This window comes from Alosa sapidissima, chromosome 19, assembly GCF_018492685.1.
Source record: "Alosa sapidissima isolate fAloSap1 chromosome 19, fAloSap1.pri, whole genome shotgun sequence".
NCBI classification, from domain to species: domain Eukaryota; kingdom Metazoa; phylum Chordata; class Actinopteri; order Clupeiformes; family Clupeidae; genus Alosa; species Alosa sapidissima.
In genome coordinates, this window is record NC_055975.1 from 13244833 (window position 1) to 13272460 (window position 27628).

Sequence of the window (27628 nt, forward strand, 5' to 3'; positions counted from 1 at the left end):
TGTTGAAGATTGAGAGACTAAGGTAAATATACAGTAGCCCACCTGTTTGTTCATCCTCTTAGAGATCCAAAGGCAAATGACCACGGTGATCACACACACCAGTCCCAGGAAGAAGAGTTCCGTGCCCCATCCTGACTCCAGACTGACTGCAGAAGATGCACTGTCTTTGGCTAAAAAGACCTTGTTGAGGTCTCCTGGCATTATCTCCATTCCCACCTTGGACCAGGTTGGAGGTTTGCAGTGGCCCATTCCATAATCTGCACAGACCATTTTGTTTTTAGATTTGCCTGTAGCTGCTGATCAGGAGATGCGTGGGTCTACCTGTTGGCGGTGAAGTTATAAATGAGTTTTCCCCCTGTGCTTCCTTTATTTAACGTCATTTATGACGTCACGCGACGGTCCGTTACGTCACATGCGGTGCACGTTCGCCGCGCTTGCCTTGTTCAGCAAAACAGGCCCAGATTATGCTCTCAGGCTCTAATGCACTACAGTCCAATAGTTTACAGAATACGTTACAACGCTCTAGAATCTTTGGTTTACACTAGGATTAGACCTTACATTGCTTGCTTGAAGAAGGTTGTGCAACTTTTCGCTTTTCCTCATCATAACACCACTTTTACATGTTTTCAACCAAATAGTCCATGTTAAAAACAAGCAGCAATGGCCTTTTTCTTCATATGGACACTGAATGAAAGACTACGCCATGTAGCCCGGCGTCTTGTTCCGGTAATTTAAAATCCAATCGACATTTTGTTGTGCTGTTGTGCTGTCGGCAACTCCGCATTCCTTCCAACACTCAAGAGGCAAGAGAGACAATAGCCTTGTGCCTACAGTAGAACCATTTTCGTTGTAGGCCTACATAATTCTTTTGCACACTAGGTGCCAGTATCGGAGCATCTTGTTTGCAAGTTATCGGCTAAAGGCGCCTGTCCTAGTATCAAAGATTTTATTCTACCCTGGCCTATGGACACTGCATGGTTATAAACTGTTTTGTCCGAATTATTTTTAGAATCATCTCTGTAAGTTTCCGTGTGTCCTAATAAACAACGATGAATTGGGTAATTTTGACCAACTGTAGTATGTGGGTAAATTCAGAATTAGCCTACACACAGAACACAATTCAGGTACGAACAGTTTTTGTCACCTAAAAATAGACAAATCGCGATTGCTACTTTGAAGACATTTGGCAAACATGGTGTTTATTAAAAAAAAAAAAAAAAAACATTGAAACGAAATCAAACTGAAATAGGCCCTGAATAATAACTGAAAACACTTTGTTGGAAAAGTCTATTTGTATGTAATTGGGACACAACATTTTAAGTAGGCCTACAGAGTACTGGCTACTCCACAGAGTCCCAAATTATAGGTCATGATTGGTATTCATTCAGGTTGTTAGACTTGGCACATATACCCAGAAATAGATAAACCCATTGCACATCTGGCTTCAGAGCAGTTTACAAAGAACATAACATTTGCCACATATAATTAAAAGTAAGTCTCTGAGATATATGTGTCTAGTAGCTCACGTTGCACTACAGTGAGTCTGATCTTAGCCTGCTGATGAACAGTCCTACATGTGATCCAAGATGTGTTGTCAGAGGTCTGAACAATAGGGGGCAGTAGAATGCTGCTAAGGAGAGAGTGAAGGGCTGAGGTTTGTATTTGTGTCCTTGCCCATTTTTACAATGCCAGTAGGCTTTGTAGGCTCAAAGACAACATGGGACTATCTTGGGACAAAATAAAGCGCTTCCTTTAGACCCTGGTTCGACATTATGTATACATAATGTAATATGTTTACAAAAAGGTGCATGGCTTCTTTAGAGTTCATATCCCTGAAAAACACAAGCATCATAGCTCACATCAGCAAAAAAATCATACTCATACAGAAAGGCTTTGAAACCACAACAGTTAAGTCATTCTTTTGACAGACACATATGCTAAAGTAACAGACACAGAGATAGACAGAAAGATAGATGGAGAGTGGGTGAGAGTGAGTGTGAGAGAGAGAGAGAGAGAAAGAGAGAGAGAGATGAAAAGCAGACCCTGATACTGGTTGAGGTTCTGGAGGGTCTTCCCCAGAGACAGCTATACAGTAGTCATGGTTCATACTCCACAGCTGGCTCTCAGCTTCCAAGCACAAGCAACATACAGCATTTTGGCCTCGACCAGCCCTGGCACACAACACCCTGACAACACAGTCACCTACAGTGCACTCAGATGACTGAAATCTTTTTTTTATTATTATTATTATTCCTTAAGCCACGATCTTCAACCATCCCATTCACCCATGATCATCCAAGTCATATACCAAAACTGGAGCTCCATGACTAGAGGCCAGGGCGGGACAGCCGCCCAGCCCACAGAGGCACATCACACTCGGGGACGAGGCGTACGACACCAGCCTGTACTGAGGCACCTCTGCGTAGCTAAAGTTCTGGGTGTCACACTCAGACGTCACCAGGACCTTCAGTCTCTTCCTGCCAGAACAGAATAGTTTCTGGGTGTCCCTCTCCTCCTGGTCCTCGTGATCCTCTTTCTCCTCCGGCTCTTGCTCGTTCTCGTCATGGTGGATCTTCCGCAGCAGGTTGTTGATGAGGACGGAGCGACGCAGGTAGGCCTCGGGGTCATCCAGGAAACGCAGCTTCTCCAGGGAGAGGCGCAGGATACAGCTGCGCTCCTCACGAAGTATCAGGTGCTACAGGACAGAAATAGAGAGACAGATAGAGGGAGAGAGAAAGAGAGAGAGAAAGAGCATGGAAAATGCACATGTAACGAACATGTAGTGCATGTAACAGAAGACGTCACCAACATCTGAAACATCTGAATATTAGACATAGATGGAGAGAGGGTGAAGGCCACAACTCTTCATTTGGAGAACATAACCTAGAACCTAGGGTCCTCTCTGATTCTAACCTATAAAAAACATAGTGTACACAACCTCTGACTGTGAATAGTATGCACATGTTGATTTTCAACATGAAAAGAAAGAAAAGATGCAACTAAAGACTTACTCGCTATAAGCAGAAATAGAACATCATGAGATTTTTGGTTATAGTATTCAGCCAGTGTTGGCACAGCAGGGGATGAATAGAGATGTTGGGTAACAGAGACACATATTTAGCTGGAAAGACAATGGGATGAGAGAGGGAGGCTGGCAATGTCAGGATGACAAAGAGAGCACTAAAGAAAGGGAGCATGACACACCTGGCTACAAGGAAGGACATAGAGACATTCTTCATCTTGGGAGACCAAGGGCACAGTATACATAATAGGGCAATGCACCAATATAAATAGTGAACAGGGGACAATTATGCCATTTATGGGATGCGCAGAAGGCCACAAGGAATTATGTAATTCATAAGAGCCACTGTGTGTGAGAGGCTTAGGAAATTAGACAATCATTTTGGAGAACCGTGACATTTCTGCATTCACTGGCACTGTAAGGCGTGCACACACACACACACACACACACACACACACACACACACACACACACACACACACACACACACGCACGCGCGTATAATGGAAGACATATCTCACTTTTTGTAAATATCCGTGTAGGCTGCCATGAATATCCTCCTCCTCCGCATACTTCCTCTTGAAGTAGGCAACTTTCGACGTCGTTAAGAGCTTCTGACTCTCAGGGGGAATGGACAGGGGCGGTCTGATGGACAGAGAGAAAGGAGATCACCACAGTGTCATTCTCAGGTTGGGAGAAGGTGGGTTAATGGAGGGGTGTGCCGTGAGTCCACTCAGTGGTGGAGGCCAGTGACACACAGGGCAGAGAGGTGACGATGAACGATTACCTCGAGATGGGCAAATGCACACGCACACACACACAGCCCTCGGATGGATCTCCTGTTCTCCTGAGCTTGACTCAGCGGACTTTCACACATTGCCCTTGCACTCCTGCAGAGAGAGAAAGAGAGAGAAGTGAGTACACTTTCACATGCTGTAGGCTACTACTAGTTGTTGTGACGCCTACATAATGTTATTAAGGCCTGTTCAGCCCTTTTCAGAAAATACCTATCACTAGACTTGAAATATGAAAATCGTCTGGATAATTTGGGATCATACCCTTGCTTCAAAGCCACTATATGAACCCTCTCTCGCAAAGGCACCTGCCTACCCCAGACTACCGACGTGTGAGGAAAGAGGGCTCTGCAAATAAGAGCCGCTCGGGGGTGGACCAGTGATGAACAGGTTAAATACGCGCCGTCTTGTCACCGTGCACAGAAGAGGTGCGTGGGTGAGATAGTGTTTGTGTGCATGAGAGATTGAGTGAGTGGGTGGATGAAACCAATGAGGCTGGAGGATTGAGGGGAAAACTAGCGATATTGTCATTACAGTGCGACGATAGCCTACACTGGTAGGCTACTTGAAGAGAGAAATGACATAATCTGGAATTGTGAATGAGAATCACCTGAATGCATACAGGGATGACAAGTGACATGGCTTTCATTTTCAACACACGTTTGCATCCACAGCCTATGACCAGTAAAGACACATTATAGAAATGGTCACTATTATTATCCTAGAGCAAAAATGCGCAAAGAGTGCAACATGTGGGTGAATAAATCCCAAGAACTCTAAATCGTTGCTGGTTAAGATATAGCTGTAGCCTAGTTGTATCAGTCTGTAGGCTACAAGTCCAAGGCTAAATTGGTCCATGCAACGTTTGAGAAAATGTCAATGAATATCATAGGCATGAGAAATTACCTTTCAGATAGCTTTCAAAAGTGTTCCACCTGTAGACAGGAATGACAAGTCCTCTCACGTGTGATCGGACAGTGGTAACGACCAGAACTGATATAGCTATAGCCAAGATGCTCCGCTGTGTGTGACTGCTGCAACTTCAGCCGTGGAGGTATCAGCCGTCCCTGTTCTGGACTGTGACCGCGGTTCCTCACCCAGATTCCGTATGGTCGTTTTGATAATCCCCACAGCGAGTCAGGCGCACTCTCTCAGGTCTTAAAATATTCTCTTTTTCAGAAACGAGCAACAACACAATTTCCCCCGCAATCTCATTGGCCCTCGCCGAAACAGATGTTTCCTGTTGCTAGGAGAGTCACTAGGCAATGATGACGCCACATCATCAGGCTCCATTATTCTCGCATTCTCTCGAGATGCTGCAAGGTTTCCTTCTCACCACCCTCTTGAGCCTCGCTCCCTCCGCCTCTCCCTCTTAATATTAAACGAGATGCGACTTCTTTGTGCTTGATTTAAATGGAACATTATCACTACCATGCGTGCATGCGTAGTCTAAATATATCTTGGAATTCATTCTCCCCTCTCAAATCTCGACTTCGAACTGAATGGAAATGACACTAATAAGAAGTTAGACTTAGGCTATGACAAAGATGATGTTGACATTAATATGTGGAGCGGACTGCTCACGCACTTTAATCGCAAAGTGGGTTTCCACTGAGAGAGATTCGCGCTCATTCAACTCTACTTACACCGTATGATATCCTCCTAATCGTGCCTAATCCTGACTCAGTGAGTTTAATGAATTCCCCGGGGCATGAGTGACCGTAAAGTCGGCTCCTGACACGCTAGAGTGCAGGCGACTGTAGGCTAGTATTTATGTGCTTCTTCCTTGTCATTACACTCCTGGGTTGTTCCACGAGGTGAGAAGTCTTCAAACGAGCAAATACGCTAGAAACAGACAGCAATGTGGAGACAGTGGACTGCCAACAGGCAGCATAGTGTTTACTGATAGACCAAAATATAGATATAATACATCATATTTATACAAACTAAACATTCTTTTTGCATCATATACTGAACATGCATTGGCAGAGCAGGCACTGTGAATCACAACTCCATTGACCATGCATGATTGATCCAGAGGCATTTCCAGCATACTAAACATTATTCATGCTAGTAGTGTACATCATTCAAAACAGAACCCCAAACCCCCAACATACACATCTTACAAATCTTTTAGATGTGTTACAGGCACTTCATATTAATTTTACCAGTGGAAGGCTTTACATTGCCATGCTTTATAAATCATATTGTTTTTGAGATGGCCATAATTATTTTAAAAAATATATAGATGCAAAAATGTATGTACAGAAAGCATGCATCTTCAACATATATAGGGGATAAGTAGCCTATAATCACAATGTATGGAAGGTTATCTTGAGAAAAGCAGTGGTAGACTATAGTACTTTGGTAATAATAGCTGGATACACCTTATACTGTAATCATCACAAGACTGAGTTTTAACAATTTCTGGCAGGTTTGCTCTACTTTACGTAAGAGGCTCTTGCCTTACAAATGACATTTGTAAAAGTAAATATGAAAAATGTATAACAAAGACATCAAGGGGCAACATCTGGTTGAAATAATCTCCAGTTGTAAACACTGCATTGACTTAATTTGCTTCTGCATAAGAATGAGTATGCGTAAATATTTTGGTGAGTTCCATAATCCAAATACAATAGTACACTCACAACAGAAAAAATAGTTAATTGGCTAAAAAACAAAAAAAGGAACCCTAACATTATTATTATCAAAAGGACATACTTAAATAAGAAGTGTAAATGGCTCTAACAGTTAATTAACCTGAAATGCAACAGTCAAAGAACTGGTCACACTGAACTGCACAGCATCGGCTAATCAGTGGTCCAAAGTGGAAGCCTCCGTTCATGCATGCGCTTGGGGACCGTGAAGCTGGGTAATGATTAGTTTTGATTGGCTGAGCCAAGCAACAATTAGTTCTGATTGGCTGAAACAGTGCACTCTGGGCCCAGTTAGAGAGGGCCTGATTGCTGTTATTAGAGTATGGTTAAGGACTGTGTGTGGGTGTGTTTGTTTGTGTGTGTCAGTTAGAGAGGGCCTGATTGCTGTTATTAGAGTATGGTTAAGGACTGTGTGTGGGTGTGTTTGTTTGTGTGTGTGTGTGTGTGTGTGTGTCTGTGTTTGTCTGTGGAGAGGAAACCCCACTCTGTGAGCCATATGGATCCTCATTGGCATTCAGCAGACACTGCATTTGTAGGATGGGAGCCACATACTTTTCTGGTCGTCAAGCGTTACTAACAAGTGTAGTGCTCATTTGCTGCACACTTTGGCACAGAGAGGGCAAGAATATATCATCTGGAGTCAACCTGAGCACAGAAGTACTTCTCCCTCACTCTCCTCATCACTCACCTCTCCTTCTCTCTATGGCATAGCAGCGTATATACCAGAACACACAAACGTGCACTGACAAGTTGTGTATGTGCGTGTTTGTGTACAAGTGTGTGTGAGTGTGTGTTCATTTCCACAGTCGGTAGCCATAATTTGGGGTTTTGATGAGCCCATAGAGTTGGGTGTCAGGTGGGGAAACTGCCACAGTTCCTTGATTGGATCTCTAGCGAGCCCCGTAGCTGTGCCAGAAGAGGGACTGCCTGTACACCTTAATGGAGGAGAAGCCATTGATGGAGACCATCACACAGGAGGCGGAGAGGGATGATTTGATGGCATCATCACTGTCTCTAAGTGGCTTTGATGGAGATGATTCTATCCTCCCCTTCAGCAGTCCATCATTTTTATTTTTTATTTTTTTCTTCATGTCTGTCCATCTCCACATGTCTACGGTGACACACACTCCACCTCCTGTGCTGGCTACACCTCTAGAGTCCGCTACTCATCCAACCGGGTCATCCATTACAAGCCCAGAATGGCGCCACCGCCGCAACTGCCGACTCCGCCCCCACACACCCCTCCAGATGGCTCCACACCTCTCCACCTGCCTCACTCACACCTCCGCTCTGCATCTCAATCTGTTCTCCCTCTCTCTGTCTCTCTCTCCCTCACACACACAGTCACACTCTGACACACTCTCTCTCTCTCTCACACACACACACACACACACACACACACACACACACACACACACACACACACACACACGTACAAATTGTATCGGTGGCACACAAACCAGTTGCCACAGTTGCTCTCTCTTTCTGGCTCTCCCCTTCCCTCTCCATATATCATGTAGATTGCCACTGCGCTTTTTGTCCCTCACACCTTCACTTCTGTCACCCCCTGTAACCCCCCTCTCTTCCCCACTTTCTCTCTTTCTCGCCCCTTTCTCTTTCCCTCTCTCCTGTACAATGTGCCAGCAGCACACCTGCAGTCTCCTTCCCTCCTCCTCCCCATCTCTCTCTCTCTCTCTCTCTTCTGGTTTCTCCCTCTCTCTGCCTCACTCTCTACCAATCTCTTTCCCCCTCTTCCCCCTACCTATTCCACTCCATCCATCTCTCTCCCTTTCTCCCCTCCTCTCTCTTTTTCCATCCATTTCTCTCTTCCTCCCTCCCTCTCTCCTTCTGTTCCCTCTCTACCCCTCCAGCAGTGGGTGCCAGCGGCAGACCTGCTGGTTGCCGCTCTCCTTCATGTCCTGCCAGTGGAGCAGCTCCTCGCGGCCGCTGCTGTTCTGGCCCAGCGCCAGCCAGCCGATCATCTCCTTGCGCTTCATGTTGCGCCGGTTGTAGATGGACACCATGAGCGTCACGTCCGACAGCTGAAAGAGGGCCACCTGGAAGACGAAGGTCTCCTTGTAGACGGGGTTGGGCTGACCGCGCCGCACTGACGTCTTGCAACGCGAGATCTCCTGGCCCATGGAGTTGAGCAGGGTGAGCTTGCCATAAGTGTCTGAGAGAGAGAGAGAGGAGAGGAGAGGAGAGGAGAGAGAGGGGGGGGGGGGGGGGGGTGGCGAATGACAGGCAGGGACAGAAGGAAAGGGAAAGAGAGAGAGAGTGGGGAAGGAGTGACAGGAGGAGAGGGATTATTAGGGGGATTTATGATCAGTTGACGCTTCAATCCTCCACACAAGGGCTGATAACAGCTCATGGCGGACACTGATGGTGGGACAGATAAGTGGATGTGCAGATGGATCAGCCAATGAGCAGACCAAGTTAAACATCAAGATAAAGAGGTAGGTTTTAATGGTAAAGGAGCAAAACTCATTTACAAGACTACTTTTGTTATTCTGGCTACAATTACGGTCATCCTATCACTCTCTGGTCTCTGTAAGAATTTTTAGCTCTTCATGTATGTCGTTCATGATGATCTTTAGAGCATCCAGATGAATTCCTTTGAAAGGATAACTAAATGCATAGCCATCCAGGGTTCTATAGCCACATTTTGCACTCTATGTGAATGTATGACATCTGTGAATGAATCACCCTCCATTAGCTATACAAATGTTCTGCTCTTACTCTGCGTCCATTAAAGGTCATTGCCTACTGTTAGTGTAATGATCCAGGCCTGTATTGGACAAAACACCTCAGACTTCACTTTAGTGTGGGTGCCATTGACTGGACCAATTGCACTGCTAGAGCTGTAGTGGTTCTGGCTGTGTTCCCCTGTGTCACTATTCTCCAGGCCTGCCCGGATTATTGGGGATCACAGATCAGGGGACGTGGGCAAACATGTGGCTCAGGGGTGGATCTGCTGGCTGAAATGAGCAGAGGGCCCTGAGATGCACTTACACACACACACACACACACACACACACACACACACACACACACACACACACACACACATACACACACACACACAAACGGCTGGTGCAAACACGTAATTCTGCAGGATTTACGTATGTGCGATCGCACCACTTGCTGTGAGTATGAAACGCACACACAAACACACACACACACAGACACAGACAAACGCACACACACACAAACACATACACACACACAAACACAAACACACACACGCACAAGCACAAGCACACGCACACAAACACACACACACACACACACACATATATATACAAACACATACACACTCGATTTCTCGATCTCACTTTGGAGTGTGTGTGTTTGCATCTTTGAGAAGGCGCAAAAACAGATGATGTGGCAGCTCTCTCTTCGGTTTGATTTTTTTACAAACATTACAATTGCCTAGCCTGACGAGCCAGACCCACATTAAAATGTAGGGTGTGGGCACTCACCGTTGGCAGTGCTCAGTCCGAGGGGCGGGATAATCGGTTGTCTTTCAAATTCCCTCTGCACGCAATAGGACAGCTATGATTCCCATGCGTTTTCCCACCAGCGGAGCTAGTTGGCTAGTTCAAACTTTTGCCAACTTAAAAAAAGCTTATCTCGTGTCACGCTGTTCACCAACAGCAACATCCATCTTCTTTGTTTTCAAGTAGCAGGGAATTCAAGCCAAACCGTTGCAACTCTGCCATCAATCATTATGTTAAGCCCGCCTAACGTCTCTATACACGATTTGATTGACCTGATAGAAATGTAATTTTTCCAGCTCACAAGCCAACGGAGAGTTGCTAGACTAGCCCTGGCAGCAAATGTAATTTGTTGCCGCTAGGGTGCGTCTAGATTTCTAGGCTATCAATTGCCAGTATTAGCACACAATTATTATTACATTTTATTCAATCCAACTTTACATGCTGTGTGGGAAGATTAGTAGGTATGCAACATTTAAAGGTATTTAGGAGTGTGCCTTGTGTATGTGCTTGTTCACAGGAGTCTATATAAGGGCATGTGTGGGTTAAGCATGTGCTTGTGAGATTCTGCGAGTGAGTTTTATACAGTCTTATGGTTTGTGCATGTGAACATGTAAATGTGTGAGAGTGTATGTGTTTGTGTGCTCTCTGCTTGTGTGTGTATGTGTGCTTGTGTCTTTGTGTTTCTTTGTATATGTGTCTGAGTGTGTGTGTATGCATTAGGGTTTTCGATCCAGCAGTATATACTGTATTGTGGTTCATCTCCCCCATATATTACTAAAATGCATTACTAAAACCTAGTGTGTGTGTGTGTGTTTGTGTGTGTGTGTGTGTGTCTCACCAGGTGGGCGGTTGAGGGCCAGGTTGCGGAAGTGGCTGCCCTTGATGAGCTCCACGGCCAGGCGGCCGGTGGTGGGGTTGTAGGCCAGACCCACCAGCAGCTCCGGGGTCCCTCCGTGGGCCAGAGACTGGCTGGACGAGGCGCTGTCACTCTGGGACACGGCCGAGAGACTCTGCTGGGATCCAGCATTCTGCAGGGGAGGCCAAGTACAGAGAGTAAGTGTGTGTGTGTGTGTGTGTGTGTGTGTGTGTGTGTGTGTGTGTGTGTGTGTGTGTGTGTGTGAAAGAGAGAGAGAGAGAAAAAAAAGTAAGAGAGAGAGAAAAAGAGAAATAGAGAATGATCAGATAGAGGGGTGATACTGTACTGCGTTTTCTCAGAATGTCCTTGCTAAGTCATAATTACAAAGTTGTCGAGTTCAAGGGCTTGGCATACATAGCTAACATTACCAGCACGATCCACTTATCTTCCTCGTATTCGCATTCATACAAATGTAGAGTAATTGGCAGCAATTCTACCAGCATGTGAGGGCAGAATATAACAAAAACAGGACATTACAGAGAAAGATGGAAAAGGGAGAGAGAGGTTGTGAAAAGAAAGAGATAAAGAATACAAGAACATGAACAAAGGGAACAAAGGGAAGTAAGGGAGTCCGTATTCAAGTTACAATCTTCGGAACAGCACATCCACTCACAAACAGCTGTTATCTACACACAGTCAATTCAAAACACACTCACACTTATTATCGATTCAAAAGGCACACCACCTCTTTGGTTTCATTTACACCGACAGCTCTCCCCCTCCCTTTCTCTCACTCCATCACCACCGCTCTTTCTCTCTCTCTCTCTCTCTCTCTCTCTTTCACTCAATCACCACTGCTCTTTCTCTCTCTCTCTCTCTTTCACTCCATCACCACTGCTCTCTCTCTCTCTCTCTCTCTCTCTCTCTCTCTCTCTCTCTCTCTTCACTCCATCACCACTGCTCTCTCTCTCTCTCTCTCTCTCTCTCTCGCTTTCACTCCATCACCACTGCTCTTTCTCACTTTCTCTCACTCCATCACCACCACGCTCTCTCTCTCTCTTTCTCTCACTCCATCACCACCGCTCTCTCTCTCTCTTTCTCTCACTCCATCACTACCGCTCTCTCTCTCTCTCTCTCTCTCTCTCACTCCATCACCACCGCTCTCTCACTCTTTCTCTTTCTCTCACTCTATCACCACTGCTCTCTCTCTCTTTCTCTTTCTCTCACTCTATCACCACCGCTCTCTCTCTCTTTCTCTCACTCCATCACCACCGCTCTCTCTCTCTTTCTCTCACTCCATCACCACCGCTCTCTCACTCCCTCCTCCCCCTCTCGCTCACCCTCAGGTTGCTGCGTGGCTCAAGGGTGAGGATGACCTCGGTCTCGCCGGTGTTGGTGGTGGCGTTGAGCTTGGCGAGGCGGTACACGGCCTCGCCCATCATGCGCTCGCGGCTCATGCGCCCGAGCGCGTACAGGCGCAGCCGGAGCGCCGACGCGGCCAGCTCGCCCGGCTCCAGGTGCGCGAAGCGGAAGGTGTCGTCGAAGCGCGGGCTGGAGCCGCGCTGCACGCCCGTCTTGTGGCGCTGCCGCTTGGCCGGCAGCAGCACGGCGTGCACCTGCCAGGAGTCCATGCCGCTGCGTGCCTTGTCCGGGATGCCGTGCGCCGTCACCACGGTGACCAGCAGCTTGGCGGAGGTGGGCCGGTAGTCAAGGACGACGACCAGCTCGCCGCACTTGGAGATGGGGATGCGGGGGGACACAGAGAGGGGGTCCCCAGGCGGCTGCTCTGGCTAGAGTGGGGTAGAGAGAGAGAGACAGAGTTATTCATACACACACACATACACACACCTGCACATTCATAAATACTGTAAACCACATATATTTACGGTATGGAGGTTATGGAATAGGTTAGTGACACTGAGGACTTACATGGACGTGTGTGTGTGTGTGGGTGTGTATTACGGAAGAGACATCAGGTAGACAAATGGCACATGAGAGCTATGCAGAAAATCTCATTAATCTGGAGATTCTGTTCACACATTGCTCTCTTGCCTTCCTCTCTCCCCTGAGTCTTTGTGTGTGTGTGTGTGTGTGTGTGTGTTTGTGTGTGTGTGTGAGTGAGAGTGAGTGTGTATTTATGTGTGTGTGTTTGAGGAGAAAGAGAAACTACATAAAGAGCAGTGAAGCCCGATGTTGACAGAACACACAATGAGCCGAGGTTGCCATGACAACCTCAGACTCCTGATAAGATAGACAGAGTGACAATTGCACGTCAGAGGATGAGAGCCTGCTTGCAGAATTACAAACACACTCTCACACACAACACTAGCACACACACACACACACACACACACACACACACACACACACACACACACACACACACAGCCAGCATATATACCTGAAGGTGGATTAAATGGCTAAAACATCAATACTGTCTGTCCACTCTGTACATATACACTCTCGTCTTTCTCTCTCCCTCCCTTCCTCCCTTTCCCTGTCATTCTCACCCTCCCTTTCACACATTTTCTCTCTCTCCCACACACACACACACACACAAACACACACACACACACACACACACCATCATCAGACACACACAGACACCACAAACCTACTCTCTGACAGCTCTCCAACTGGGCTGAGAGCTCCCTGACGACACACTAACACATTAGAGAAGAACGTCTCCATTAGCAACAGCCGTCAGCGACGGGGGTGTGTGTGCGTGTGGGTGGGGTAGGTTGAGGGTGGGGGTGTTGTGCATTTCCTCTGTGCCTCATGCCTATTTATGACACCTGAGCTCTCAGTCTAACCCAGCACAACACAGACCCTGGGGAAAGCACTGAGTGAGAGGAGAAGCAAGGGACCAGAGAGGCATGGAGAAGAGAATACAGGGAAAAGAGGAGAGAGAGGGGGATAGAGACAGAGAAGGCAAGAGAGAGACACTTAGACAGAGAGAAAGCATGAAAGAGGCATGAGAGACGTGGCTATAGTATGTGATTGCTGTAATTGATGTGATGTGAAAATAATGACTGCTCGACTAAAGTGTTCTGTTGCAGCATTGATCAGTTCCCTGGCATGGATGACTCCCTTTGAGGCCACTGGTCATGCACTGTGAGCATAATGACCATGTCTCTCACTGTGACCGTCTTCACTGGCTGCCCGTGAGTGGACAGTTAAGTGGGGTGAAGGAATTGGGAGTTAGGAATTTGTCATGGGGAAAGAAACATAGCAATGTCTTGCTTTGGAGTGTCTGTTTAGCTGACTGCTCAACACACATTTATACACACACACACACACACACACACACACACACAGCGGTACCTCTGGGCTCCAGGTGGAGGAGCTGTCGGTGCCCTCGTGATCGTAGGCCTGGTTCTCCATGGCCATGGACTCCACCATCTCCAGGCTGTCGGGGGTCCTACGCCGCCCCTGTCGACTGCCTCCCCGGCTGCCCGTGCCACTGCCCGCCTGGCTTTCTGCCCGGCTCCCAGCCCGGCTGCTGGCTCTGCTGCCCGCCCTGCTGCTGCTGCCCCTCTCCCTGGGGGTGGGAGTGGGAGTGGGGGTGACGGCCTCCTCCCGTGTCTCCACCGGCTCCTGGGAGCCCAGGGAGTCTCTGTCTCCGTCCCCGCAGGCGTGGAGGGGGTCACGGATGGGCCGCGCGTCCTCGGCCCCTGACCGGGACACGGGCCTGGAGGTCAGCGGGTCCCGGAAACTGCGTTGGCTCACAGCGTCCATATCTGGGGTTGGAGACGGTTGGAGAGAAAAAGAGTTTACACACTGTCACAGAATCATAAATACACACACACACAAACACACATATCGTACCATATCATGCATGCCAATGACAGTTGTATACATATCATATGTATACATCCAACATATAGATACACATATGCACTCACAAGCCTCACAACAGCTTCAAATAGTCGGAGTTGCAGAGTTACACTCAAAATGGGGCCACGCTATTGTGCATTTATTACTCCCCTTGTAATAATAGACAGAACGCTTACCCATCACACATAATCTAAAAAGAACTATGCGTCACACTGTGCATATAATGTGGGCCTTTAGCCCATACATCCGACTGTTTCATTCAGCCCTTGACAGATTGGACTGCACTTAACATTGAGCTGCTCCACGTAGCTTTTGAAAGGCCCTCATTTGCTGTGATTGACAGGCCTTTGAAGGAACAGCGCGTTCCGCTCGACCACAGCCGCCAATTAGATTCTGCCAAGTGCAGAATCGAACTGTTGCCGTGGCAACTGCCAGGACGCTCAGCCATGGCAACAGGGCACGGCGACTCATTAGGTTCAAGTGATCGAGATCGAACCAGCAAGAGGAGAGGACCAAATTCAATCCTTCAAAGCGACCTGATTGGGTTAGGAGGGGGGTCCTAATTTAGCTGTAGCTGCAATAACACAAATGACACATTACCTCAGGGTCAAGTCCTACACAAGCTTGACATGCACATTACTGTATGTTCTACATTTGAGCTCAGCAGGAGAAATACAACACATCATCACTATGACTATGATATGATTAAAAATTACATGACTATGAGCTGAATGAGGGATGGATTTCTTTGATAAGACTCTTAACAGCTGAAAATACCTTACTGGTTAGTGACATTTTTTCCTATCCATTTAGTTTTGCAAGTGGGCAGCTTATGCTTCAGAGAAGACACAAATGACCTTTAGCAACAGATGAGTGCTGGCCACTCATCTCTCACACAACCCATGGGCCCAAGACCTCCTCTGACTGGTTAATCTCCACTAATTTCCCTCACCACACCACACCACACCACATCTGGGAGTGTAGACTGGACATCCCTAATGAAACATCTGGACAGGGCTCACTCACTCAATTTCCAGTTGTGAACGGTAAGAGCCCAATCTGTGGGCTTAATCTGAGCTGATCTGGAGCATTAATCTGCTAGCTGTCATTTTATTTACATGGGGAGGGGGGGGGGCAGTAGGTTCATGAGGAGTGGATTAATAAGATTGGGTTTGATTAAGAGTATTTACGCGTTGTTTACAGTAAGTGCTAAAAGTCATTCTGAGGCGAGACTACATGTTTGTGAGGGTAGATATACTATATAGATGCCACTGCCTACTTGTAAACAAATAAATATTTCTAGGCTAAAGTGTACATACTTCCTCTGTGAACGCATCTGAGTGGAAATGTGGGCAATTTCATTATAGTTGATATGTACATTTGTGCAAACATAATCATGTCTGTGAGCTCATGTTTATGTGTTTCCATGTTATTGTGATTGTGTTTGTTTTTGTATAGGATTTGTCATTGTATGTGTTTGTGTTGGGATATGTGTGAATGCTTGTGCTGTATGTTTGTGTGCATGTGTGTATATACTGTACGCAGGTGTGTGTGTGTGTGTGTGTGTGTGTGTGTGTGTCAGTGCATACCCTCACAGTCTGAGGGTTCGGTGGTGCCCTCTTCCTGGTCGGACAGCAGACGGGTGAACTTGTGCTGGCGCCCTGGAGCTCCCTGTGCGCTGCCCGCCTCTTGGGCACCTGTGCGGAAGCTCTGCGAGCGCGAAACGGAGATCTCGAACTGCTTCGCCACGTCGTCCTCGCTATCCGACGAGCTTGACTGCTCCCCATCATCGCCAAAGCTGTTCACTGCTCAGACATAGCCAACGTCCACACACACACACACACACACACACATGCGAATAAGTAATGCATACACACATCCAGAAATGTGTGTGTTGACACAGGGAGCACAGCGGGGGGGGGGGGGGGGGGGGGCAGAGGATGAATTAGTGGCGAAGAAGGTTTGGGGTGAAGTGGAGGAGCCAAGGGGAGAAGAGAGGAGAGGAAAAGAAGGCAAGAGAGAGAAAAGAGGCAAAAAAAAAATGATGTCAGGCGATACTGTATCACTGGAGAAAATAAAGAGGAAGATTACGAGAGAGGTCAACACAGTGGTATCACAAGAGCCCCAGTGGTGGACACAGAGGTGGTTGAGACTCAGTGCATCTGCATGGTGTATGATAGTGTGTAATGCAGTTAGGTGATGTAGAGAGACTAACTTGAGGACAGTCATTGAGTCAGAGAGTGAAAGTGTATACCAGTGTGTAAAATGTGTGTTAGCATCGACCACGGGAGAGTGCACCACACAAGACATCTGTAGCTGGGCTAAGCTGGGCTCTGTTATATGGAAAGAAGAAACTGATGCAGAATAAGCCACAGCCTCAGAAAGAGAGGTAGATACAGAAAGTAGATCTTGAGAGGACTAAAAGAATCTAGTAGAAGAGCAAGAAACATACATATAACAGCAATCTAAACTAAAAATCATCCAAACACTTCAATAGTCAGAGATTCCCAGATGACCTCGCTCCATACCTTCACAACAGGAGCAAACACAGGTCTTGTAATGCACAAGACTATCTCAGTTCAAAATTCCATGCCTTTGGGAGTCCCCTTGTCTGAGTGACAGGTGCAAGGAAGAGGCCTATCTAAAGAACAGCAACATAAAAGTCCCCCAAACACTAAAAATAAGCATAGTTATGAATGAACTGGATGTCAGCAACTACATATTTCAGCATATTCAAAACCAGAGACGTTTAGGGACTTTAATGACCCAAAGCAGGGTTACGGATCTTTAAATGCCTGCTTATCAGTCTTTCTTTCATTCATCCTGTTCATTCTTGGGTGTTGGTTACAACAAGGAAGAGTGAATCATCCTTCTGTGTCCCTTTCATACGAGTCGAATTAGACCGAGACGCACTGCGTGGCTTCAGAGATCGCCATGGAAACCACTGCTTTACCCCTTCAGGAGGTTTTTTTCTCAATGTACACAACGTGCCTCAGAAATGATCTGTTACCATGGCAGCCTTAACACTGGGCAGAGGGGGCTGTTTTTGCAGATGATTGATTGCTGGAACTCATCGTCCTCTGACACACACACACACACACACACACACACACACACACACACACACACACACAGACACGCCAGATACACACACATAGCTTTAAGGCTGCATTTTCTTAGCTTTAAGGCTGCATTTTCTTGGCTTAATGCACTTACACAGAGACATCATTGTTGGGTAACATTGAGACCCCACCTATCATAATCTCTCTCTCTCTCTCTCTCTCTCTCTCTCTCTCTCTCTCTCTATCACTATCTCCCTCACATTCACACTCAAACACACATACAAACACCACCCTCAGAGCAACGTAAAGACCTGCACCTGCAACTATCTCAATACACAGCTTGACCCCCCCCCCCCCCCCAACACATACACACATACACACATACACACACACACACTCTCCCTCTCAGCACTCTGCCACTTGGCTGGCAAGGGAGCCACTGCTCCAGCTGGAGAGAGAGAGAGTAAAAGAGAGAGAGAGTGTGAGAGAGAAACACAGACTCTTTTCCTCGCCGGCTAACAAAATAAGGTTAATCATCTAAAAATAAATATCGCATGGCTTCCATTCAGCAGTCCCTGCCACATGGACCTGCGCACAAGGTTGCCTTTCCTTTCATGTGACCCAGATCCCCTGTGCCAGGCCAGGCCACCACTCCTTCAGCTCTCCTCTGCCTATGAGCACATGTGCTCTCTGTTGGGTTGTCTTGGGAGATTTCCACACCTCCCCCCCTCCTTGTGCACCTGAGCCGCTGGAGAGCCACTGTAGCTGGATGGGCGCACATGTCCCGGTCCATCATGACCACAGAGAGCTTGAGAGGGAACAATATTTTTTTTATACAGAGGTCTCAGAGGATTGAACACGACAGACCTATCTGGAAACACAACCATGTTGAGGATTCATTGTAAGCACTCTAAGCACTGCAAAACCTGTGTGTCTGTGTGTGTGTGTGTGTGTGTGTGTGTGTGTGTGTGTGTGTGTGTGTGTGTGTGTGATACGCGCACACGTGTGTGCAGGGTTCCTACACATTTTCCATTTCAAAATGTCATACTTTTTCCATACTCAAATTTCCAAACTTCTCAGTAGATTTTTCTGACCATATACTTGACATTGCGGCCACTTCTGGTTTGGGATAAGTTGGTGAAAACAAACGCATGGACAACTGAAGTGAATTAAAAAATGACACTTAAAGGAGAATTCCGGTGTGATATTGACCTAAAGTGTATTGAAACATGATACCGAGTGTGAACGTATGTCTCATAGCCCATCTCGGCTTGTCCCCTGCACTCCAAAATCTGGCGCTAGTTAGCCGATGCTACCAACAGCTTTTTCAATAGTGGTGCTTCGGCATCGGGCTAGCCATGCAAATAAATCACTGTTTTACACCCATTTACGAGGCTCAATGTATCTCCACACTTCCAAAAATAATTCAGTGGAAATGCATGGATTCCAGTTTCTTCCAGTAGCAGCAACTGGAATCCATGCATTTCCACTGAATTATTTTTGGAATCTGATCCCTTATCATACCTGTTCATTCTTACTCGTTGCTCGACTTATCGTGACTAAATTCAAGATGGCTGCAAACGCTAAACTTCGTGAAGATACTGTCTGTATAAATCGTCTTGTAAGTAAACTACCAGTGCTTTTTCAAAGTTCTCAATGTCTCGTTTTAAATGTCAGGGCCCTCGGAAGTCTACCAATGAAGTGTGGAGATACATTGAGCTAACTAGCGCCAGATTTTGGAGTGCAGGGGACAAGCCGAGATGGGCTATGAGACATACGTTCACACTCGGTATCATGTTTCAATACACTTTAGGTCAATATCACACCGGAATTCTCCTTTACTATTCATCTATTTAGCCGGGTCATTTTTCTATGAGCCAGCTGGCAGTTCGTACAGCTGTCGTCAACTTCAGACTGTAACACTTTTGCCATTCTATCTAGCGCATCATATAGTTTTCAATGAATAAATACAACCACAAAGTTTTGTTTCCACCAAGCGAAGCTCACAGACTGTGCTTTATGTCAAAAGGAAATGTTGTTTGACCGGGAATTTGACCTCAAAACTAGGGGCCCTAGCTTAAATTATGGAAAAGGTCTAAAGTCTACCTGAAGCACATTTTTATTGAGGCAAAATCTATTCGAAAGTCAGTGTTTAACCCGAAAATAGCAGAGCTATTTGTAGCACTCGGCTCAATTTACTATATTCTAGGTTATGTCTAGTTACTTGGACCAGAATCAGAAGTTTCTAGATAAGACTACTGGAGGTAGATGGATGCAACAAGCTAAAGTTTATGTTAGAATAATGATGACATTTAATAAGTAAAAGGAGTGAATGAATAAAATGGTATAAATAACAATAAGTACAATGAATAGGTTGAAATAAATAGAATACAAAGTGCAGTGCAATAAATAACAATATCAGATGTTCTATACGGTTCTATATTCGGGTGCACCCTTATCTTACCTAAGTTCTAAAATATTCAATGTGATCTTTCAATGGTACAAGAAAATAAAAATATATACAATAAATATTCAGTGTATTATAGTATGTATGTGTATCAATTCAACAAAATGTATTATCAATATCAACGATCAATGTGTCACAATCAATTAATTCAGTTCATTCAGAAGTTATCAGGAGGTTAAGTCAGGGAATAGTATAAAGGTCAGTCTGGGTCAGTCTTACAGTCCTACCACAGTGGTGTGAAGGGAAATGAAAGGTGAAGGGAAGTTCAGATTCGGGATTCTGGGAGGCTCGCCATCAATTCAGATCTTTTATCCACTATAAAAAACCTGACCGAAGCCAGCATTCGATGCAGTACAGGCAGTTCAGAAAGTTGCAGTTCTGTTTGAAGTTTTGTCTTCTGGATGTCTTCAATCCATTCGATTTAACGTTAGTCCTGTCAATCGTTTTCCCTCCGGTCAGGTTTATGTTCTCGTTCAGGTTTCCTTTCTCTTCTTATTGAGTTCTTATTGATAGATTATTCTTGTTGGTTCGTGTTAGTTCGTGTTGGTTCGTGTCTTTCGTTTGATTTCATTCAAAAGTTTTTCCGTGGTTGCTGTGGAGACACAGGGGTCGCGCTCTCATTGGCCAGCTGGCTTTTAGCAGTTAACCCTTTATGCACTGGGCTACACCCTCCCCCCTTGAACCCATGCACGTCCCGTTGCATGAATGACCGGGCTGAGTGAGGATCACAGGGACTGAGGGACAGGAGAGTGAATCAGGGCCATCACTTTCAGATAGAGCATCTGTGTAAGCTACAGTTAGGCCATGAAAAAGGGCTTGGACAATTGAGATCAAGGGTTTTCCCATCTGTGTGTACTGCAATCTATTGGGCTCTCTTCTTTGTCTCTGTGACCGTCTTGGAAGGTTCTCCTGTATGTCTGAGGTCTCTGGACAGAGTTTAGATCCTGACTCCACGCCATAACTGGGCTCTGGATAAATGGGCAATGAACTGGAGTTGTCCAAAAGCTGACGGGGAGCTGCAGAGGGATACAGTTTGTCGTGTACAGTTTGTACTACATCCGTTACTTCCAGTGGGTAGGTCCCAGGCAAGCTGCTGGGAGCAGGGAGGGAGTCGGAGGGGGCCTTTACAGTAGAGCTTGAGGGGTGATTCACAGACTCAGCACTCAGGGCGGAGGGGACTGCATCTTCAGGAGGCTGACCCGGGCTGTACACCAGATAATCCTCGAGCTGATGAGGGACAGGGACAGAGCCAAACGTATACTCAGAAAGCAGGGTTGGAGAAGACTCTAGACAGACCTCGGGCCGGTGAGGCACAGGTTCAGTATCGAGTCTGTGACCTACAGATGCGCCGGGGGTTTGAATACCATCTGTCCCAGATGATGGATTGTCGTAGCGGGATGTAAATTGACTAGAACTGTGACATGGACGTTCCTCAATTAAGGGGGCTAAAGGGGAGGCTAAAAACTCATCTTCAGAATCACTTGACTCAGTGGCTTCTGTCTCACATTCAGGAACGCTCTGACGTGTCTTGACTCGCTGAGTGGGCTTGGGGTCTGGGGGCAGCTCTTCTACTTCCTCTGGCACAGGGAGGAAGCCACAAGGAAGAAGGAGATCGCGGTGCAAGGTGCGCATGGGGCCATCTCGGGACTCTACCTTTACTGTGTAGACTGGAAGGTCTCCGGCACGCTTAACCACAACATGGATGTCTTTTTCCCATTTGTCCGCTAGTTTGTTCTTGCCACGCAGTCTCACATTTATCACCAACACTCTATCGCCGATCTCAAGGATGGAAGTGGTAATTTTCTTGTCAAAGTGGGATTTATTTCTATCAGCAACTTTCTGAGCATTGCGAGAGGCCAATTGGTAACTTTCCTCTAGTCGAGATTTGAGATTTTGCACATACTGCGAATGGGATTTTTCTTGTTTTTCTTTAAAGGGTAAACCAAATGCTAGGTCAACTGGCAGGCGGGGCTTACGGCCAAACATCAACTCATATGGGGTGAATCCGGTTACATCATTCTTGGTACAATTGTAGGCGTGTACTAAGGGTTTAACAAACTCCTTCCAGTGGGACTTTTGCTTGTATTCTAGGGTACCTAACATGCTCAGCAATGTTCTATTGAATCTCTCAACTGGATTACCCCGTGGGTGGTATGGGGTAGTTCTGATCTTATGTATTCCTGATACTTCACACAGCTCCTTAATTAGGCGAGATTCAAATTCAGGTCCTTGGTCGCTGTGCAACTTCTCAGGGATTCCATAGCACACAAGGAAGTTGTCCCATAGACACTTTGCAACGGTTCTAGCTTTCTGATTGGGAGTAGGGATGGCAACTGCAAATTTTGTGAAGTGATCTGTTATCACCAGGATGTCTTTGGTGTTACTGCTATCTGGCTCAAGAGTAAGGAAATCCATGCAAACAAGTTCTAATGGCCTTGATGTTCTTATGTTTACTAGAGGGGCTGATCTTTCGGGAAGGCTTTTTCTTCGCACACATCTATCACAGGTCTTGATTTTGTGCTCTACGTCAACAGACATTCTTGGCCAGTAGAATCTGGTTCTAACAAGATCTAGTGTCCTATCAATTCCCATGTGTCCCATGTCATTGTGCAAACTATGCAAAACAGTTTCTCTGAGTTCTTCAGGAAGAACAAGTTGATATGTGGTGTGACCTGAATCATGTCTTTTGCGGTACAGAACCCCATCGTGCAATTCCAGTTTATTCCACTCCCGCAACAAAAGAGGGAGGTCGGGGAGCTCTTTGCGCACTGTGGGAGGTGGTTTTTCTCCACATTCCATTTGAGCAATCACTTCTCTGATGGTACAGTCTGCTCTCTGCTTTTCTTTAAGTTCAAAGTGTGAGAAGGAGGGGATGGTTGGTAACCCATGGTCACTCTCTGTGGCATAGCTCTCTGGAAGGGCATCTGCAGAGACAGCAAGAGACTCAACAAGAGTAATACCACAGTCACTGTAGTGCTGGTCGTGTGAAACTTTAACAAGACGGCTCTCACAGACGGCTTTCACAACATCCACATCCTGGTCAATGTCACCCATGGGCTCTGTATCGTCCAGATGAAACTGAGTGAAGTGCCGGATTCGTTCTTGCTCTTTCTTGGAATGACTGTCATTTAAGAGTTGGCCATGTGGTCTTCTGGACAGGGCATCTGCATCAATATTCTGTTTGCCAGCTCTGTACTGGAGTTTAAATGTGAAGTTTGACAATGCTGCAAGCCATCTATAGCTAGTGGCATCCAATCTGGCAGAGGTGAGTATGTATGTCATTGGGTTACTGTCGGTGAAAACCGTGAACTGGGTCCCATAAAGATAGTCATGGAATTTTTCTGTCACAGCCCATTTGAGGGCAAGAAATTCTAATTTGTGAGCTGGATAGCGTGATTCACTTCTTGACAGTCCTCTACTTGCAAAAGCTATGGCTCTCAATCTCCCTTCCTGTTCCTGATACAATGCAGCTCCAAGGCCGGTGGTACTTGCATCGGTGTGTAAGACATATGGTAGCTTGGGGTCTGCAAAACCAAGAACTGGGGCTGAGGTAAGTTTCGAGATGATGGTATCAAATGCTTCTTGGCAGGCTTGAGTCCAGCGAGAGCCAAATGGTTCCTTCGGGTTAAAGTAACCTGTTCTGTTTGGTGGATGCCCAACTGCCTCGGTTTTCGGTGGATGCCCAACTGCCTCTATCTTTGGTGGATGCCCAACTGCCTCGGTTTTCGGTGGATGCCCAACTGCCTCGGTTTTCGGTGGATTCCCAACTGCCTCTATTTTTGGTGGATGCCCAACTGCCTCTATTTTCGGTGGATGCCCAACTGCCTCGGTTTTCGGTGGATGCCCAACTGCCTCTATCTTTGGTGGATGCCCAACTGCCTCGGTTTTCGGTGGATTCCCAACTGCCTCTATTTTTGGTGGATGCCCAACTGCCTCTATTTTCGGTGGATGCCCAACTGCCTCGGTTTTCGGTGGATTCCCAACTGCCTCTATTTTCGGTGGATGCCCAACTGCCTCGGTTTTCAGTGGATGCCCAACTGCCTCTATTTTTGGTGGATGCCCAACTGCCTCGGTTTTCGGTGGATTCCCAACTGCCTCTATTTTCGGTGGATGCCCAACTGCTGAATTCCTTTGGGGTTTCCCTTTGGTTCTTGACCCTTTGTGGACTGGTGGATATCCACGGGTCAGTTCGTTAAGTGGGCTGACTATTACTGAGTAATCCTTTATGAATCTGCGATAGTAACCTGAAAAGCCTAAAAATGAACGCAATTCTTTTAGATTTTTGGGAATTGGCCAGGTTTTTAATGCGCTAATCTTCTCTGAATCAGTCTCAACTCCATTTTCAGACACTATATGTCCAAGGTAACGCACAGACATTTGAAAGAATTTGCACTTTTCAGGGGATAACTTGAGTCCATATTCTTTGAGACGGTTCAACACTCGCATCAATCTACTTTCATGCTCCTCCAGAGTTCTTGAAAAGATTATGAGGTCATCTAAAAATACCAAAACTTCTCTTAAATTCATGTCTGCTACACATTTTTCCATAAGTCTTTGGAAAGTACTGGGCGCATTGTTATGCCTTGGGGCATTCGGTTGAACTCCCAGAATCCTAATGGTGTGACGAATGCTGTTTTGGCTTTGTCTGCTTCATCAACTTCAATTTGGTAGTATCCTGACTTGAGATCAAGGACAGTGAACCATTTAGAACCGGTTAAGGCTGAAAAAGTGTCTTCTAGATTGGGAAGGGCATAGGCATCTTTTACTGTTTGGAGATTGAGTTTTCGGTAGTCTATACACAGTCTGGCATCATTGTTACGTTTCCTTACTACTACAATGGGTGAGGAGTACGGGGATTCAGACTCTCTAATCACACCAGCATCAAGCAATTCATGGAGGTGTTTTCTAACTGCATCAATGTCTTGAGGGTGTATGGGCCGGGCACGATGCTTAAAGGGGGTCTCATCATGAAGTTTGATGGTATGCTTCACTTTGTCTGTACAACCGAAATCTAAATCATGGTGGGCAAATACTTCAGGCATTCCTTTTAACATATTGATAATACGGTCTTTCCACTCAGGGGGTATGGGAGAGTTGTCAAAGTTAAAGTTGAGCTCGGTTTCTTGAGTCGTGTTCATGGTTTCTCTATTAGCAACACTTTGTTGAGATAAGATGCAGTGGAAAGTGACAAGTTCAGCAATCACACAGTAAGAGGGGATTGTGATATCATGGTCTGATTCATTTGTAATGACAACAGGAACTTTATATGGTGCCTTCGTAGGGACAGAAATTAAGCAACTCTTGACACACAGGCCACCCGGCAACGAAGACTGGGTGGGATGTTCCATAATGGCCCATTTGCCAGTGGGAACGCTCTGAGCATTAGCTGATCCTTCCAAGACTACTGTTTGGCCTGCAGGGATGACAGCAGAAATCTTTCCAACTGTTGTGACTAACGCTATAGCACTATTTGTGTTTTGCTTGTGTCTCAACTCCAGAGTGTTAAGTAAGGCCCTATATCCATAAGGACTGGGTCGGTGGTTTGGGATCGCAATATCTGAATACTTTTCATAAAGCACATCAAGCGTGTTAGTGCCTATTAATACTGACGACTGACCGTCAGGATGTATATCTGGAACAACAAGTGCAAGAGTGGGGATCTCAAAGTCAACTCCAAGGAAATCTCTGGGAAATGTTACTGGTATTTCTATGTAACCTAAATAAGGAACAGACTGTCCTCCTGCACCTTCAACCTCTAAAAGGTCATGAAGAGGTTTGATGCTTTGACTTGTAAGATGTTGTTGATAAAATGAGTCTGGAACTGTGGTTACTTGAGATCCTGTGTCTAGTAAGCAGTTACATTGGACACCAGCTATGTTCACTGAAGCTGTACATTTTGATCCTACTAATCCTCTGGGTAGTTTAAATGTTGGTTTCCTAGCGTAGGACTGTTTAAGATTGGCACGCTGCTTGTGCTTGGTTTTAGCGGGACATGATCTGCCAGCTACAGTCCCCATTCGCCCCGAAATAGAGACTGTTTCTAGTTTAAATTGTCATGAGTGGAGTTGGGGTTTTCTCTTTCCCACATCTCCTGTCGACCTTTTAAAAGTTTTCTTTTCTCTGCTACCAGAGCTGGGTTTGGTGGGCTATCACAGTTTGGCTTAATGTGGCCATCCTCTCCACATCTGAAACAGTACCAGGGACGGGGCTTAGAGTTTTGATTTTGCATTGTATGCTGAACATGTTCTCTTGTTCGTTCCTCATTTTTCTTTCTCTCCCATGATCGACCACTAGAATTTCTGTTTGTGTTAGTGTTATGCTTTGGGGTCATTGCTGCTAATTGGCTTTGTATCTGTGCTACCTGCTTCGCAAGTTCCTGTGTGTGTGTGCTAAGTGCAGCATATGCACCCTGTTCTTCGTCACCGCAATACGCAGATTGCACGTGATGACACTTTCTGCCTACCAGTGGCGCCTAGATGTTGCCTCATACGCATTTCTTTAGTTTCATGACGATCTTCCTCTGTGCGCAGCAGTAAAAGCAACTCTGCAAACGATGGGGGACATGTTTTCTTTTGCTTTAACTGAAGTTCAGCGAGAATGGCGTTATCCCAGCAACCTCTACAGAACTGTGTGAGAAGATGTCTGTCAGCTTCCTCACTTCCAGCACCACCTCGCTTAACAGCCTGATTCAGAGCTACCTGCAGACGTTGCAGGTAAGAGGACGGTTTCTCACCAGCATCCTGAAATGTGCCCATGAACTTGGCATACAGCTCATCGCCATCTTGAACGGTTCCATAAGCAGAATCTAACAATTGAAGATAGGCAGCAGGTAAACTGTTTGGGCTCAGATGTTTGACAATGTCAGTGGCAGGAGGCAGGAGGCTTTCAAGTATTCTCCGTGATCGTTGTAGGTCTGACATGGCAGGGTCACTCATCATAAGTTCAACACTGGAACGCCAGGTGTCAAAATCAGGTTCATGAGGGGGTCTGGGGGCTTTTCCAGAAAAGGCACGTAGTTTAGGGCATGACTGCATCTGCAGACCAATGTCTTCTCTTTTAACAATGTGCTCAACTACTACTCGCTGTACTTCAGGAGGGTTTAAATCATTGGCAGTTAAAGCTGTGGTATTTAGGGTTCTGGTGTGTGGAGTGGGGGAAATTGGTGTATCTGTGTAGCTCTGACGAGCATTACAAGGGGGTTTTGTTATTACTGCAGCTAATGCAGGTGAACTAGGGTTTGGCTCAGTGTCATTAGATGGTGCATGGGGTAAATCAGCAATTGACTGACTAATTTGGGACATCATTTCTTTAAGAACTTCAGCAAAATCTTGCTACCCCACTACATTTGGCTATATCTTTGAGTTCAGTAAGGCAGGCTTTAGTTGTGTTATACACTACAGTTTGTGAGTAAACACTGCTAAGAGCTTGTACTC

At 46.2% G+C, this 27628-nt stretch overlaps 1 protein-coding gene and 1 long non-coding RNA gene across 5 annotated transcripts in view; both read right to left on the reverse strand.

Moving 5' to 3' along the window:
• Positions 1-1245: 1245 nt before the first annotated feature.
• LOC121693033 lies at positions 1246-5106 on the reverse strand. Its single transcript, XR_006025396.1, has 4 exons — positions 4723-5106; positions 3810-3912; positions 3544-3667; positions 1246-2695 (listed from the first exon to the last, which is right to left on the reverse strand). It is a non-coding gene; the product is annotated as an uncharacterized LOC121693033 (long non-coding RNA).
• A 3157-nt stretch (positions 5107-8263) lies between these two features.
• syt16 (synaptotagmin XVI) overlaps positions 8264-27628 on the reverse strand; it is a 32011-nt gene continuing 12646 nt past the window's right edge. For 3 of the 4 annotated variants that reach the window (XM_042072173.1, XM_042072172.1, XM_042072170.1), the window contains 5 exons: positions 16256-16471; positions 14154-14569; positions 12170-12619; positions 10812-11001; positions 8264-8646 (listed from right to left, as the gene is read on the reverse strand). In XM_042072173.1, the coding sequence (XP_041928107.1) occupies positions 8333-8646; positions 10812-11001; positions 12170-12619; positions 14154-14569; positions 16256-16471 (1586 nt within the window). In that variant the 3' untranslated portion in view covers positions 8264-8332. The remainder of the gene's footprint in view (positions 8647-10811; positions 11002-12169; positions 12620-14153; positions 14570-16255; positions 16472-27628) is intronic. The other variant, XM_042072171.1, reaches the window with a different exon arrangement.